The following is a 17,048-nucleotide window of genomic DNA, read 5'->3' as shown; positions in this document are numbered from 1 at the left end:
TAAGGCAAGACAGTCTGGAATAAAGTCAGTTGCTTACAATGTATAATACAAATATTTCAACGACGAAAAGTGATGGAATTCCTTCGCGGGGCCCTGTGATCTACATGATCAATAGTTCTAACAGAGATATTGTAATTAGAAAAACAATAGATAATTTTATAGGCATTGATCCAAATAAACGACCTCGTTGATTGCCTGTGTTTGATTGTGTGATTTGTGGTGACTCTAGAACCACAAGAAAATACAATAACACTGAGGTAGCTGGTTTAAGCACATGTCTATTCAATAGGATAACTGTAAGGCAAGTGATTAGATATATACAAGAATGAATGAAGCTTGGTGACGTATATCACCATAGCGTAGGCTGGGAGGTTCAGCCGTTTGGTGTGATGACAAACAATTAATATGAAACTATGAATCTACTACATTATTGATCAGTGTTAACCATAGATTTGGTCTCATGAGTCGTGGTCTTATCGTTGTAAGTTAATTCATGGCGGTTTGCAAAATTGACCAGTTCCCATTCTTCATCTGCAGTTAAACTGTTTCTCACCTACGCTATTAGATCTCCGCCAGTTGCAACTTCCACTTGCAGCCCATCGCTGCCTTTGACACAAGCAGCCACTGCCTTGATAACGGTGCCTTGCCCTACTCCGACTTCGTAGAAAGCAATAAGAAACAGTTCGTTGGTTGATTGACATTGTGATTGCCTTGTGAAAAGCTTCTTTAGGTAGAGAAATGACAGCTTAGAGCAAAGTAGATGAATATTTCCAGTGGCGTAGGAAGGTACTTTTGAGTAGGGGGGGGGGGCTGAAGACTGATGGCCGGCCTGGGGAGGGGTCTAAGGGGAGGGGGTGTCCCCCTCCCCTTTGGAATTTTTTGCATTTCCAGGTGGCCTCAGATGCAATTTGGTGCAATATAGCACACTTCAACACTCACTCCATTTTGTAAACTTAATTTGTATTTTCACCTGGCCTTAGATGCAATTTGGTGCTCCAAATGAGATTTTTTTTCTCATTTGGAAATGAAAAAGGGGTTTTCTGACTTGCGAAGCGGGAGGGGGGGCGGAATGATACTTCCGCCCCTCCACATTTTTCACTGGGGGGGCTGGCGCCCCCAGCCCCCCCCCGGTTCCTACGCCCTTGAATATTTCTCTAGTAAAACATGAAAAACATTATGACGTCACTAGTACAGCTGTCAGAAAATCATCTGCAGTGATCTGATATAAAGATCATCAAATGGTGAATAAAAAACGTAAGCCTTATATCGAACGATCATCCTTTTTTCCCCTCTCATTTTTACAAATAACTCTGCGTTAACGATGATAAAGTAACCTTTGGCGCAGTACTGAGTATTAATGCGATTATATTACCTAAAATGTATTTAACAGATAAGGAAGATTATGTTAGCCAAAGAACCAAATAGAGGATGTTGTTAACCAGTTCATGGATATATTTCTGAAGAAAGTAACTAACTGGCTATTGGAAGGCTTATGGCTTGAAGCATTACGTCGCCGTCTCCAACTATAATCATTAGAAATTCTCCCCAGCCATTGAATGTATACAAATTGCCGTCAAGGGTGAGCATATGAGGATCTCCTGAGCACACAGCTGAAAATATAAGTCATAATTAACGTGAATGCAACCATCTCGACGTTAAGAGCACCTATGCTAACAAAATAATTTATAATAATGTTGTTGGCAGGTGTTCAGCACAGGATAAGAATGTACCACTGGCAATACACATAATATGTCGTATGTAATCAATTGTAAAATCGTAAACGAATCAATCTATTTTTCTTAGCATGTCACTTACAATGTTTATTTTGTATTGATCATTCAATTAAGTATCTTTATAACTCTGCACGAGGAATCCTGTATTTGGATAAAATCTTACCAAATCTGCCGGCGATGTAGAACCGAAATAAGTAACAAGAATCCATCGCTGCAATCAAAATGGTTACCTTCAATACACATGTTTGACATATGGGTGCAGTTCAAAATAGGAACGTTGGTAAACAGATTACAAGAGAGATCATTGAATTTAAGGAAGTTAGTCTCAATTGTTATAGTGTTCAGACAGTTCGAGTTCAGATCGACCTCCTTTAATAGCTGGGGTTCTTTCAGGTTTAATCTTGAAATATTGTTCCAAAAGACTAGAGAATGACTCAGAGGATAAAAAAGAAATGTAAATATATCTCAGATCCAGGTTTGCAAGTTTCACCATTTCTCGCAATGAATATTTTTTATGGGAGTTATTTGGTTGAGACTGCAACTTTTTATCAGACTTCAGAGAAAAGTACCACATTAACTGCCCTTTCACTGTTTATTATGGGATTTTAATGCCATCCCAGTTAACTGGAGAAAGTCATTGAATCAAGCTCACATTGGAAATGATACCTCATCGTTAAATGCGACTCATCACAACGTACATCTGTCGAAGTGTATTTATAAGCAACTTATTTCACAGGCGATCAAGAGTCCTAGGTCGATTGTTAAATGGAAAGTTAATTTTGATTTTAGTGAAAACCAATAGCAAGTGATTTTCCAATCTCCTTTTAAAACCTTCAGAGAAACTAAGATAATTTATTTTCAATTCCGTTTTCTGCACCGCATTGTAGGCACTTATAATGTGTTATCGCACATGAAGAAAACGAAAACTCCCGCTGTAATCCGTGCGGACGTAGAGATGAAACAATTCTCTTTTTTTAACTTGGGATCCAAGTCTGCTCCTACAATCTCACTAAATCTACATCCTAATGGTTTGGAGGGTAAAGGCTCTGCAGCCACATGGCTTTCCTAGCAATTTGTTTGTCTATTTAGAGGGAGGGGCCAAATTGGAGCGAGGATACAGTACCCAATCAGGAAAGGTACTTTTCTAACAAATCCTTTGGAGAACTCCTGATTGGAGTTGCTCCCAGAAAACTCACAGCAGTGATGACGCCACTTTTCCAAAAAAGGTAGTCCTGTACAAACAAAAAAAACAAAAAAAAAAAACATATGCTAATGGACATCTAATGTATATATATATATATGCAATGAAAACTGCGGAAGAAACTATACATTTCTGTTCTGATGAACACAGTCACATCGTGTTCTGGAGTAAATTACCCGATACACACAGAGAACACAGTTACTACTGTAAATCTTAACGTTTTGTACCCAAGTAAACACTGGATCGTACTGTAAATCGGTAGCATGTGCTATTAGAACGGTATTTTTGCCCTTACTATTCCTTTGGCAACGTCACGAGCAATTATTAATAGTTGATTCCGTCCTACTGAGTATATAAGATCTTCCTCCAAATTTTCTAACTGAGTTGAAATTGAGAGGGGTAAAAATACATTAGTAACTTTAAGATATGTAATATCAATTTTGATGCATTGTTTGAAAGGATTACTGTCCAAAGTATTTGGAGTTGAATGTTACTTTTCTTATAATTTTTAAATTGACGTAGTGCAGACATAAAATATAGCAATTCAATATTGCACAGTTACATCTTCAGAACGGAACTGGAAAGTCACTGCAGGATTTCAAAGGATGGAGTGAGGGATCATTTGACCCCCCCCCCTCCCCCGATTGTTTTAGGGCGGAACGAGTATGAACCTTGGTGGAAAAGGTAATATAGAGCGGTGTCCATGATTTATAAGGAAGGGTGTGGCCATTGGGTTGTTGACGCCTACTTTCATAAATGGCGGCCTTTACAAAAGTTGAACGATGGCAAGTTGCTAATTTTGAGGCATATCGAGACTATAAATTAGGTATTTATTGTTAAAGAATATTTGTGAACTTCTGTCTGGTTGAAACAACATTTTGGATCCCGCACGTGATATCGTAGTGGGTCGGAAGGAGTATTCTGAACTCTTCTCCGACATTTTAATGTAAAAACATTTCCGCTACCGAACGTTTTGGGTATGGCATTCCCCCCCCCCCCGCCCCCGGTCGTCCTCCCTTTTCTTCACACGTGTTCATGTAAGATATATATATATATATATATATATATATATATATATATCAATTGTACAAATAATTGATACAAAAGGGTGTGGGGGAGGGGAAACAGTTAGAGTATTTTTCTAAGTACCTTTCCATGACACTTAAGTCAATATAATATTCTGTGTACAATTATATTTATTTGGTTTCTTAAATTGCATCCAGCGACATCTATCATACAAAAATGTTGAGCTTATCTTTCTGCACTTCCTTAAAAATCCCAGCAAGTCCCCGTACTGCACTAACTCTGTTATAAGGTAGTACGTTTCGGTCATAGAGCAATACGCAAGAAGACAGACGATGTTCATATGATCACCGAGCTCTGCAATGAGTTTCATTTCATTCAGCAGGTCTTCCTTTACATCGGAAAATTTTCAACCGTAAAATAATACTATATCATGACTGGAAGTGAGACATGAAAAATGATATGAATTATCTATGCCCATGCACCGATAAAGAACTACGTTATGAAAATGTATCAAATAACGTCCACGTCATGTAAAGGCACTCTCCATGTTAGCTCGTTTGGCTGTTGTAGCAATACGTTGTAATCTCCATACATGATGAATACAAGACCTTTGCTGCTCCGGCAATGTTTCCTACGTTTTTGTACTTCAGCAATCCCCCTCATGCACATTTTACATAACAATAGGACACTTTCTATCATTAAAATAGTGGAAAAAGATCAATTTCAACACCAAAATCTAATTTATTCAAAATTCATGTTGGAGGTTTTTATGGAGTTAACAATAAATGCCCCATTATCCCCCCTCCACCCTCCCTCCTGTACATATTGTTGCTTCTTACATGAATGATGATTTTATTTCACACATTCTCCTCGATAAAGTTCCATACACATACTCTTTTTCTTACCAACATTCCTTATTTGATTTGTGTCACTGTTCGCAAGTGTTCGTGACCGGCGAACATGTACAATTTATGTCTCTTAAAAATGTACGATTTTCCGCCTTGATTGCTGAAATTATCGAAATTGGAGAACTGCTAGTTACTGGATTGCACAAACGGCTCATTTTATTTAATTGCTTGGTAAATTGAATTTGCAAGACATTTTGGGACGAAACTGTTTCACAGAATTGGAGGCGGCTGCTTCTTTCGGTGCAAGTCAGCCCTTCACTACAGATATGAGTTATGCTCATTCTAGCCAACGTTCACCTGTTAGTATGGAGCAACGGCAAAAAAGTAACAACCTGAAGGAGAATAGCATAAAAATAGTAGATTACTAGTTTAACGCTATTGATGTGATAAATGCTATCTCAAGTGACGTCGGAAGGAAGAACATTATCGGCGGTTTTAAAGTTTCTGGGCAATGGATTGTCAAACTTAAAACGTGAAGGATGCTGATTTGTTACAGGAGTCGGGTTTACAAATTGGGAATTTCAAAGAGCATTGCGTCGTGATGGGTGTAACGAAACATAAAGTGACTGTAAGTTAATTCAACGTCTCTATTTTTATTGATGATTCTGAACTAACCGACAAATAAACAGAACTTGAGTGCAAAAATTCGATCTGAATGGACCCATAAATTCTACAGGGATTTTCCAAACATCCAAAACGGGACACGATTTGTGCGGCTTGAATTATCAAGCATGGTATAAAGTGTACCTGTTGTTATTGGCGGCATTCATATAAGACTCAAACACAATGGCCAAAGTAGGGTTTGCAAAAATTGCTTTGGAGAGGATCATCTAATGAGAAACTGCCCAAACTATAGATGTAAACAATGTGATGAGCTGGGACACTCCAAATCAAGATTCCCATCAACAGAGTGCTTTAACTGTCATCGCTTTGGCAACAAAAGCTTCAACTGCACTGAATATGAGGAAGATTACGAGCAAGAGACGATGTAGGATCAGCAAGACAAAGAGACAACAAGAGAATCCGATCAAGGGAACAATGATGAAGTTCACAAACAACCTAACCTTAAAGGAGACACCAGAAAAGACAGTCTAGTGACAGATCAGGCCACTAGATCAAACTTCGACACAGGTGAAAGTGAAACTTTGATAGTCGTGGACACAGAAAGCGAAGATTTACCAAAGCAAAGCCATAGTGAAAATAGCAATAACAAACAGACCAAACCAGCAGATAAATATAATAAAACGCAGAAAGAAAATCTTCCTACAACATCAAATTCCCAATCCCCGAGAACTCGATCCTCGGCAACAGAAAACACAAGAATGAAGAGAGCCAGCCGATTCACACAGAGATTATAGTAACAACTGTAAATCTTAAAGTTTTGTACCACAGTAAAAACTGGATCGGGCTGACAAATCTGATAAGTCGGTAGCATGTGCTATAAGGATTACAGTAAGAACTGAGGATATGTGTAATCCCAGCAAATCCCAACAACTTGATTGTTGGAATTACACATATCCTCAGTTTTTCCTGTAATCCTAATAGCACATGTTACCGATTTATAGCACGATCCAGTTTTTACTGTGGTACAAACCTTTGAAATTTAGAGTAGTAACTGTGTTCTCTGTGTGTAGCGGGCGAGAGAGCAGCTTCAACCGATGAAGTCTACACTGTACCGTAGAAGTTAACTACTCAACAAAAGAAAACCACACAACCAGCGATCGAGGAAACCTACAATTTCCGCCCTTAGGAGAAAGTGCAGACAGGAACTGCTAATAGGCCATAAAAACTAACTAAAATTACTATTGGACAATTAAACTTTACTTTCTACTAGCCATTATGCCTTTTTACACTAATTCCACTGAGGTAATGAGCGAAAATAATCTTGTAAGTACTATGGCATAGATTCTCTTTATCACTCACCACCCCATAAGTGTGTATCATTACTTCATCACAATAGTCGTAATTTAAAGAAACATGTTTCCGATATTACTACTTTATATCTTTGTTAAATCACGATTTTTCCATAAATGGTTTTACTGAATGACTTTAATATAAACCACCGTACAGATTTGTCTATTTTATACAATTCTATGGAAGCAATGTTCATTGAAACGAACACACCTAGTAACGAAAAGCTTATCGTTGGTTGTGTATACAGACATCCCAACAGTTTAAATAATGATTTCAATTGTAATATGCAGCTTATCCTTAGCATATCCTATATTATGGGAGATTTTAATATTGATTTTTCTAAAGCTAGCATATCTACTGACTTTCTTAACCTTATTCATTTGAGCTGGGTTTATCCCACAATAACTAGTTAGTAGTTAGTCCATCTTCTGCCACCATAATTGACAACATTTAAACTAATGTTGATGCTCTAATGACATCTGCAATACTTATTACAAATATAAGTGACCATTTTGCTTCATGACCCTGTGAATCAGAGTACAGTTAGGTATAGCCCATTGCAAGTCCGTAATTATAGCAATAAGAGCAGTAATATTTGTTTGTTTTATTTCTGAAATTAAAAGTAAAAACATGGGATGCGGTGCTTACTAAATCTGACGCTAACACTTCTTATAATGCTTTCTTTAATTCATATAATTCAACGTAAAATGCCTGTTTTCCATTGCATAACATCAGTAAAACAATAAGGAGGAAAAAGAAACACCCTTGGATAACTAATAGAATCTTAAAATCCATTAAGAGGAAAAATCAGCTCTATAGGCGCTACCCAAACAACAATACTAATGACAGTAGGTCAACCTATACTATATACCTCAAATAACTTAACAAGATTATTCGTTTTTTAAACAAATTATACTTTTGTAATAAGATTAACAACAGCAGAAACAATATTGGCCAAACATGGATAACTATAAAGAAAATTCTCCGACAAAATAAGCATTCCACTTATCCCACTGCCTTTAATGATAACAATCAACAAGTTAGTGACGACGACAAAGAAGTAGCAAATCATTTTAATATTTTTTTTTCTTAACTTTGGCCAGGAACTTGCAAGTAAGATTAAAAGTATGAACACTGCTGAAAAATTCATTCACATGTCATTCACATGTCATTCACAGTTATCCTGTTACTGAAGCTGAGTTCATTAAAATAGCAAGCTCCAACTTTAAATCAAATAAGGCAGCAGGTTACGATGTTTTTAAGCTAGGTATTATCAAACATGTTATTTATTTTATTACCAAGCCCATCACTCACATCTGTAATATCTCTTTTAATACTGGCATATTTCATGATTAACTCAAAGTCGCATAAGTAGTACCTATCTTCAAAAAAGGTGACACGAGATTTTAACAAAAGCATCGCCCTATATCACTGTTATCATGTTTTTCACAACTTATTGAACGGTTAATGTTCAATCGTATTTACGGTTTATGTGCAAGTACAACATTCTTTATAACCAACAGTATGGTTTCCGCCCTGGTCATTCTACTGAATTTGCTCTGGCAGTTGCTATTGGCAGACTTTACACTGATCTCTATCATGACAACACTTGCATCCGCGTCTTCCTCGACCTGTTTAAAGCATTCGACACAATTAACCACTACATTTTATTATCCAAACTATCTTTCTAAGGAATCAGAGGAACAACCCTAATTGGCTAGACAGTTATGTCAAAAATAGGTTACAATATGCTACATAAAAAATTCAAATTCTGGATTTGGTGAAATCGCCTGTGGTGTGCCTGAGGGCTCTGTATTAGTTCCTTTGCTGTTTATTATATACGTCAATGATATCTGCTATGTCTCCAACATCGCTCTCATACAGTCTTTATTTGCCGATGACACCAATATTTTCTTTCACTCCAAAGTACTGTCTCTTGTGAACTGAATAAGTTATGTGATTGGTTCGCAGCAAACAAATTAAGTATTAATATTGATAAGACTGAATATATTGTTTTCAGTAGAAGGAGAGCATTTCTTTGGGATAAGGATATTACGATGGACGGTAAAATAATTAAATGTGTAACTGATACTAAGTTTCTTGGTGTTAACATTGATAGCAAACTTTCTTGAAATAACCATATTTCGTTAGTATGTAACATTGTAGCTAAAAATACTGGTATATTATCTGAACTGAAATATGTCCTCCCACATCATGTCCTTAGAATGCTTTATCAAACATTAGCTCTACCACACCTTTCCTACTGTATTATTTGGTCTGGTTCATGTTAACATTGACCGCCTACATATTCTCCAAAAGACAGCTATACGTCACATTGCTAACGCCCCACAACTTAAACATACTAGTGGAATATTTAAGTCCCTAAATTTATCAAAACTTGGTGATATTATAATAGTCAAGGTTGCTACTTTTGCTTACAAAGCCTGGAATGGATTACTGTCAGTCACTTTTAATGACTTTATGTGTAGTAACAGAGTCTTACATTACCATCACACAAGACAAGCTGACAACGCTCATTGCAATTTTTACCATAATAACATATAACGTAATAGAGCAATACAAATATGTAATGATATATAAAAAAAAAACATTGAATTTTATACCTTCAAAACACACATTCACCAGACATTTTAAAAGGAATTTATTAACTCGTACTTGTATTATATAATCTATTCACGTATCCATCTCAGCATCATCAGGATAATATTATTGTATATTTCATCCTTATGTATATTATTTATCTTTGTACATTTTTTTTTCCTTTTCTTCCAGGGAGTCTCCTACTTTGTTAAGTCTTTTTAAGACTTTATAGGATACTTCCGTTCCCATTGTATACAATTGACGATAAAACAAATAAATGACTGAAACAGCGATAGCAAGTACTCGTGCTTAGAGTATACTACACACGCATACGAAGTAGAATTCTATACCTGACTGTAATGGTACTCATGCTGCAGCTGGTAGCCTATAGTATTAAATTACAGGTTCCCTTTGTTTTTACTCTAAAAATGTTGGACTAATATTTAACTCAACATTACGAACGTATGAATCCAAACAACGTTGAATAATGTTTTTCTCCAAAACAAATAAAAAAAAGATCAATGTATCACATTTTTGACAATTAATTCGGTTCAACTGTACATCTTGCTTTCACAGATACTACAAATGCAATAATACTCCATTATAGTAAAACATTTCCTCGCATGTTTCTAATATGGTACGAATTTGTCATTTAGGCATATGGTGGTGACAGTCACGAAACTCTGGACATTTCAAGAAACTGCTTAATTTAATGGCTATAATCTTTGCAATTCTAGATTAAACATTTTCATCGAGGCTATCCCTGTGTCATCGATTGATTATCAATGCAGCTTTAAGGAATATTCCTGACCTTTATCACATTATAAAGCTTCAATATTTGAAAACTGGAATTATATTTGGGAACTTATCTAGTCTTGACTATGATATTTCAATGTATTTCGTTTTTACTGGTCAATGTGTGCCACGTGGGCGGAGTCAGACCAGCTTAACCTTAGCCCTAACATTATATTATATCTTGCACGTGTAACACCATTGGTATCTGACCTTCAATTATACGCCAGTCCTGTTTCAAACGTATTCTCCCCCTTATAAATGTCAGTTTTTCAGACCGACAAGGGTCTAAAGTCTATTCTAGTTAGATTAGTTTGATTGTTATGCAAACCAGGCCTTATCGAATTACGCCTACTCGATAAAAGAGACTGAGTTTTGTGGGTTGATTTTCATTCTTATCAAAGTTTCTTTAATAAAAATCAGATTAGTTTAAGAAAAACTCAGGTTTTTCTAGCGGCTAGAATTCAAAATTTATTAAAGTAATATGTCTGAATTTATTCTAGGATCGTATCTTTATAGATCCATCATATGAAAAAGTTTAAACTAAAGCAGATCATTACATTACCGCAGCTGTGTTCACTGAACATAAGGGTATTGGTCTATGCTGTAGTAACTCAGTTGCATATAATGGCATTCTAAAAGGCAATGCATGCAGTCAGTGATGCGTTAAGTTAAACTAGTTACTACTGAATCTCACTGGTTATTTCTGTTTGGTGTTCGTTTTCCATGCTTCAGTTATAAATACAGGAAGACCTGTTCATGTTCATAGGAATTTGGGGCTGGTATAATTGTCAAATGCGTGACCTTTAAGTGGAGCTCATAAGCCCAAAAAATGTCATTAAGAAGCTACATATTAACACGAGCTGGTCGGTGTGTTATTTTGACTCTCTTGCACTGGGTAAGAGTGCTCACCTTTAACCAATGGAAATACAATTATTACTGTAACGTGTTTTAAGTCAATATGTCAATTGCCTCGGTCATGGAAGCTTTAATAATATTTCTTCGAAATTCATTGTGATGAAATCTTTCAAGGAAATTTCATTCTTTGATGTAAAACGCATGGCTGATTTTACGTATGTTAAATGTTATATATCTTTAGAAGAACATCAAACAAAAATATTTAAACAAACCACAAAAATATATATGAAGATATTAACTGACTTTCATATACCCTATCAGAGTCATTATTTTTATTCGTAATTTTTCAGCTAGAATTTGGTTTCATCTTAGAGAAATTTGATAGCAACACAAACTATGGCTATTGCGAAAGGCTCACCATTTTCGTTATCTCTGAAACACAAGGTACAGGCTTAATAACCGCATATATGTGACCAGACATTGTTTGGATCACACGTATAGTGACTCAATTATAGCATTACTGCAGCAGATCTTATTAAATATATCATTAAGTAAGTTACCTTATGACTGGAACTACATATGTCTCCGGCGACTATGAAGACAGATTATCAGTTCTGTATTTATGAAGTACATTTTGTTTTTATTTCTCTAACACTGACAATTCTGTATACTGGCGCTACGAGATCATGAGGAGACTTTATTAATGTCTAATGATTATGATAGTTTTGTGACGTCACATACTTCAAAAGAGAAGGGTCACGTCAAGAGTCAGAGACCCGATATTTTAAACAAAGATGCATTTGGTTTATTTAACGTATGGATTCAGAATATTTTTCAGTACAGTTTTATTTTTTACTGATATAGTATTTTATACTTCAATGCACAAACGTTAGTTTTTGTAGACATCACTTGGTTGAAATGTAACTTGCCAATCAGTGACATGAATCTCCACAGAGAGACATGCAATTTTGCAGCTGGAATGAAAATTGCGTAACCTAAACCTTTAATATAATTGGCATCCAACATCATTTCTGTATAGGTTTCGTATTGACTATGAAATTCCTAGACGAGCACGTCACACACATAGTGTAAAGTTAAGCAGAACAGCGCAAAATTTGTTGAGTCTATGTAGATATTGATCATGACTAAACTTTTTGGCATCTATTTATCAACAGAGCAGACTATGGCAAAATGTTTGTTTCTTTCATCTATCTTGGTCTGTAAGTGGACAATCAATGATTGTTTAGGTTGCAAATGCATCTTGCATTATAGTCACTAGGTCGCTTAAATTTAGTGCAACGGTAAAGCAAAAGGTACCACTAAACGAAAACTACAAAACGTATTGTTACAGAACCAAACAACTCTGAATTAGTAGACATTTGTACACCAACATATTAGCCATATGTTTTAATATTTAGTCATAAACTACAACAAATAATTACATTACCCCACGTTCATGACACTTCCCCAATGCAAATGGGAGAGCAGAAACCTTCATTTCACATTAATCGAAGTCAACCTTTTTTTCAGTCAACGTCAAACGTCAAACATATACGAGATTCTTTCCCAATAACGCAAAATATTTTAACAACGAGGATTAAAATGTGAAGATCTTCATAATTGTGTGTCATAATTGTGTGCCATAGTTGTGTGCCATAATTGTGTGTATGATTTATCGCTATAAGACATATCTTGGAAACAAAATCCATGTTAGGCGTGGAATGCAAATGTTATGAATATTCACCTTTCCTATAAGACTTTTTTCTTCAATATATTATACAGTGTCGAAACCAGTGAGTAAGCTATGTATCCATATAGCTTTATCATTTTCAAACAATACGATACAAGGACAATGTGACCTTAAAGAAACAAACACCTTGTATGTATTACTGACAACAGTACAAAGTAATAAAAGAAACGAACGAGTCTATGTAAATTGTTTAACATTTATTCAAACCCTTTCCGGATATTTCATGACTTGATAACGTTTCCATAGCCGCCTTCCTTTTCTATTCCACTGACCGTAACTTCTGTAATATATTTCCTGTAATGCAATAGTTTTTGTGCCCAGGTTCTTTCCTAGGTGACATTTTTTTTTTAAAGTATATGTTTCCTGTAATACTCCACTGCTGTAACCTCAATCTATATTAACATGTAACATTAGTCCATTAAAAGAGCTATTCTGAGTTATGTTTGAATGCAAATATATCAATAAAAAAAAAACCCATACAACAATTTCTAACACCTAATGAATATGTACATAAGTAAGGGTATCACATAACTGACTGGGAAATTTTAGACAACAGAATATAGCAAAAAAACTGTAAAGCTAGAACGGGACTCAAACTAGCGAGCTCTGAATGACAAGCCGAGCACTCTACCAACTGATTTAGGCCACTATAGCCAGGGGCGCAGCCAGGTTTTAAAATTTGTAGCCACGACTATCTGAGCGGAGCGCCACCATTGGTTGGCGCGGAGCGTAGAAGAAAAAAAATGGTTTTACAATCCCCCCAGATGGCCGGAAACGTCCCTTCCCGTCTATTCACCCTGGTCCCCTGGCCTCTTGCTAACTCGAGACACCTCATTGAATATCACTTTTAAACCCAAGTTTTCCTGTCTAGACTTTGTAACTCGTCCAGCTAGCTTATGAATTTGAAATATGGGTGTTTTGAGAAAAAAAAAAAGATAACTTGGCCAAAAGAGTGAAGTCCCGGGCCTGCAGTGCTACATACTGGCTACGCCCCTGATAGCCAACTCGTGTTATAAGAGATCTCGCGAACCAAGTTGATCTGCGTTTGTCATGCCGCCTTGCTCGTTGTCACCTGTTCATTGTACGCAAGTACAATATCACCCATTAAGCTGCAAGCGCTCGCGAAGGTTCGACCGCCTCAATACAAGACACTAACTTTTCCGATGTAAAAATTTCTTTCGAAAGCATTGTTTAAAAGCCCTCCAGACTGCCCATGCATGCCATAATATACTTGGCTATAATTTCCTTCGTAGTTACAAAAAATCCATCTCTATCAACACTAATGACAACAGCCACACTGAGGTGGGCCTATCAGTAATTTTAAGAAAAATATATTACGGAAAGTCAAATTTCTGAATGTGAATCACCCTTATAAATACAGTGGCGTACTAAGCAGGGCGGGGGATCTGCCCAGGTGCTAGAAGGGGGAGCCATGCCACAGCCCAAAACGAGTAAAAAAGAAATAAGTAATAGAAATAAATTCCTAACAATATGATCAGCCCAAAGCTTTGCCAAAGATAACACCATTTTAGGATTAGAGACAACTTGCCTAGGAAGATTTTCCAATTGCGGAGACTAAGCTCACATTGTAAAGCTACTGATATTCGTTTTGGAACTAAGGAAACATTTCACGGAATAACAATCGGTACTACATCGTGATTTTTTTATTTCTTTAATCATGTACATTTCTCATCGCCATTAAATAAAATTTTAAAAACACCCTTGCAATCTAATATATCTAATCTGAATTTATTAAAGTTAAATCAACAACAGGAATCTGATTGGAATAACCAATATATTTTGAAAACAGCAGGGAAATTATAAGTTAGAAAGTGATACAAAATTAATAATAACACACCTTTATATTAAGTATGTAACGTACGGGGTCTTAACTTCAGGCTGACTCAAATTTTACGTTTCTTGTGAAATACAAGATATATATTTGCTCTGTAGCCTTATACAATAACAGGGATAAATCAATGTTTATTATTTTCAACTTGATATTGTCATTCTGGAATTTATCTCTAGAATTTGTCAATACTCTGACGCCCCCGCGTGTAACCCAATTCTACATATCTCAGCATAGATGGCTACAGCTGAACAGGAATGTATATGCTTCATAATATATATCGATTTACGACGCACCCTTAATTGTTAGTGAGCCACAAGAGACAATATATAATACCCTATTTGTGCATTTTAAATAATATGTTTTATAAAATAATGTTTTATTTTAAATTACTAGTAAAAATTATAGCTTTCAGATTGACTATAAAGATATTTTATAAATTAAAAAAAAAAGTGCGTCTAATTAAGTTGATTACCATTTAGCTTAATTACATGGACAACTATGACGGAAAACTCTACCCCTTATTTTACATAACTAAGATGGGACTGACTGTCCTGACATGATTCTTTAGTTCAGTTATCTGAACATAATTTGATCTATAACAAATCATACAAGTGAACACAAAATAATTAAAACTGAACATACCCGCTGACATTTGTTTTGCTCTTTCAAATATTCTGGGCTAGTATCCAAGAAACTATTTGCACTATCAAACTTATAAACATGGCATATTCAGAACTACTAACAATGCACCGCGGTCAAAGACAAAGTGATAAGTAACTTATGTGACGTTGATAAATGTTTGATAAAACTATGTATATAAATACAGTAGTAGCCTATCACACTAACTTAAACATTACTTCTAGGGCACCGTTGAGAATTAAAGTTATAGCACGTGGCAACCTCCTACTCAATCAATCAACAAATTGTATTTCTTTTAGAAAGCTGCATGATATGCTGAGTATAGCATTGAATCTTTAACTACTTATAATTGTTCTTTATTTTTGTTAAGCAATGAAGAAATTTGATCAATTTACCAGTCATAATTTCAGAAATGCCTCGGTAGGTTTTGAAAAATAGATGATTCAACAATGGTTTATTGCAGTTTTGAACCCAAATAATGTTGTCCTTTTGAAATATGCATCCTGTGTAAATATATATATATAAATATATATATATATATATATATATATATATATATATATATATATATCCACGTTCACTCCAAAAGAAAATATCATTAGAGAAAACCGAAGAAATCAGATATGACTCATATTTGACAAATAAGGAGTAAATGTGTAGAAAATAAACCTGGAATTTTTGGTCCCCGTGGAACCTTCGTTAGCAATACTCCGCAGTCGTATGAAAAGAACAAAATGTAACACAATGAGACTATGACGCTAGATTCTGTATTCCAAGACGCTGTATTCCAAGACGATCGGTCTGTAGGAGAATCGTTTTTGGCACCCCCCGTGCTAGCATTTCGTCAACCCCCCAACCTTAGATTCCAACTCACTTCTTCCAGACTTCCTTACTCAGTTTCTACCTCCGCAGGCAATTTCCTTTGCATTAAACCTCGATGCCAAATATGCCCCCATATTACCCCAGGCACTGAGGTAGAAATTCCCAATGTTGACTATAGTCTAACACCCCCTACCCTCTCTTGTGATTCTATTATTGTTAGTTACATTTTCTACTGTGTACTTTGCAAAGAGGGCAATTATGTAGGTGAAACAGGATCCCGGTTCCGCTTACGTCTTAATAATCACAAAAAACTATTCGTGATAATTTTGCAGGATTCTCCTTTTCCGAACATTTCAATCTTCATAGTCATAAAACCTAAAATACATTTTAATTGCCTCGAACAACAAATCCACTACTGAACGTAAACGTAAAGAAATCGATTGGATCTTTCGTATTAAGTCTCACATCTATATATATATATATATATATATATATATATATATATATATATATATATATATATATATATATATATATATATATATATATATATATATACTTTCTAAAACTTTACTCCTTATTTGTTCAATTTTGATTTATATCTTAATTCTCTGGTTTTCTCTAAATTTTATTTTCTATATATATATATATATATATATATATATATATATATATATATAATCTTGATTTGTTAAGTACCACTGATATACTGTAGCAAAGAGGATGGCTACAAGGATTGCTACAATTATCCACGAAATACCCAAGATATACCACACCAACGCAACGTCGTAAACTGGCATCTGATCTGTACGTATTGTGGAAACATCTCGTAGCATGTCTGTGGTTATCACAGAGTCTAGCAAATACGTTGTCTGAACTGTACTAGTACCAATCAATTCTGATGTACCTTCTTTTATACATTCAATATCAGGATCACATGTATAGTCGCATT

General features: G+C 35.5%; 1 protein-coding gene across 2 annotated transcripts; it reads right to left on the bottom strand.

Moving 5' to 3' along the window:
- Nucleotides 1-484: 484 nt before the first annotated feature.
- LOC139959957 (sushi domain-containing protein 2-like) lies at nt 485-2,958 on the bottom strand. 2 transcript variants are annotated; one of them, XM_071957909.1, is made up of 3 exons: nt 1,897-2,341; nt 1,476-1,610; nt 485-657 (listed from the first exon to the last, which is right to left on the bottom strand). In XM_071957909.1, exons 1-3 carry the CDS (start codon nt 1,940-1,942, stop codon nt 554-556), a joined length of 285 nt encoding a protein of 94 aa, XP_071814010.1. In that variant the 5' UTR covers nt 1,943-2,341; the 3' UTR covers nt 485-553. The 2 variants fall into 2 exon arrangements, 1 of the variants encoding a protein (XP_071814010.1); XR_011790267.1 differs by lacking the exons at nt 1,476-1,610; nt 1,897-2,341 and adding an exon at nt 2,386-2,958.
- Nucleotides 2,959-17,048: the final 14,090 nt, after the last annotated feature.

This window comes from Apostichopus japonicus, chromosome 19, assembly GCF_037975245.1.
Source record: "Apostichopus japonicus isolate 1M-3 chromosome 19, ASM3797524v1, whole genome shotgun sequence".
Lineage (NCBI taxonomy): Eukaryota > Metazoa > Echinodermata > Holothuroidea > Aspidochirotida > Stichopodidae > Apostichopus > Apostichopus japonicus.
The sequence above is the reverse complement of the archived record's forward strand: the minus strand, read 5'-3'. Positions and strand labels throughout refer to the sequence as shown.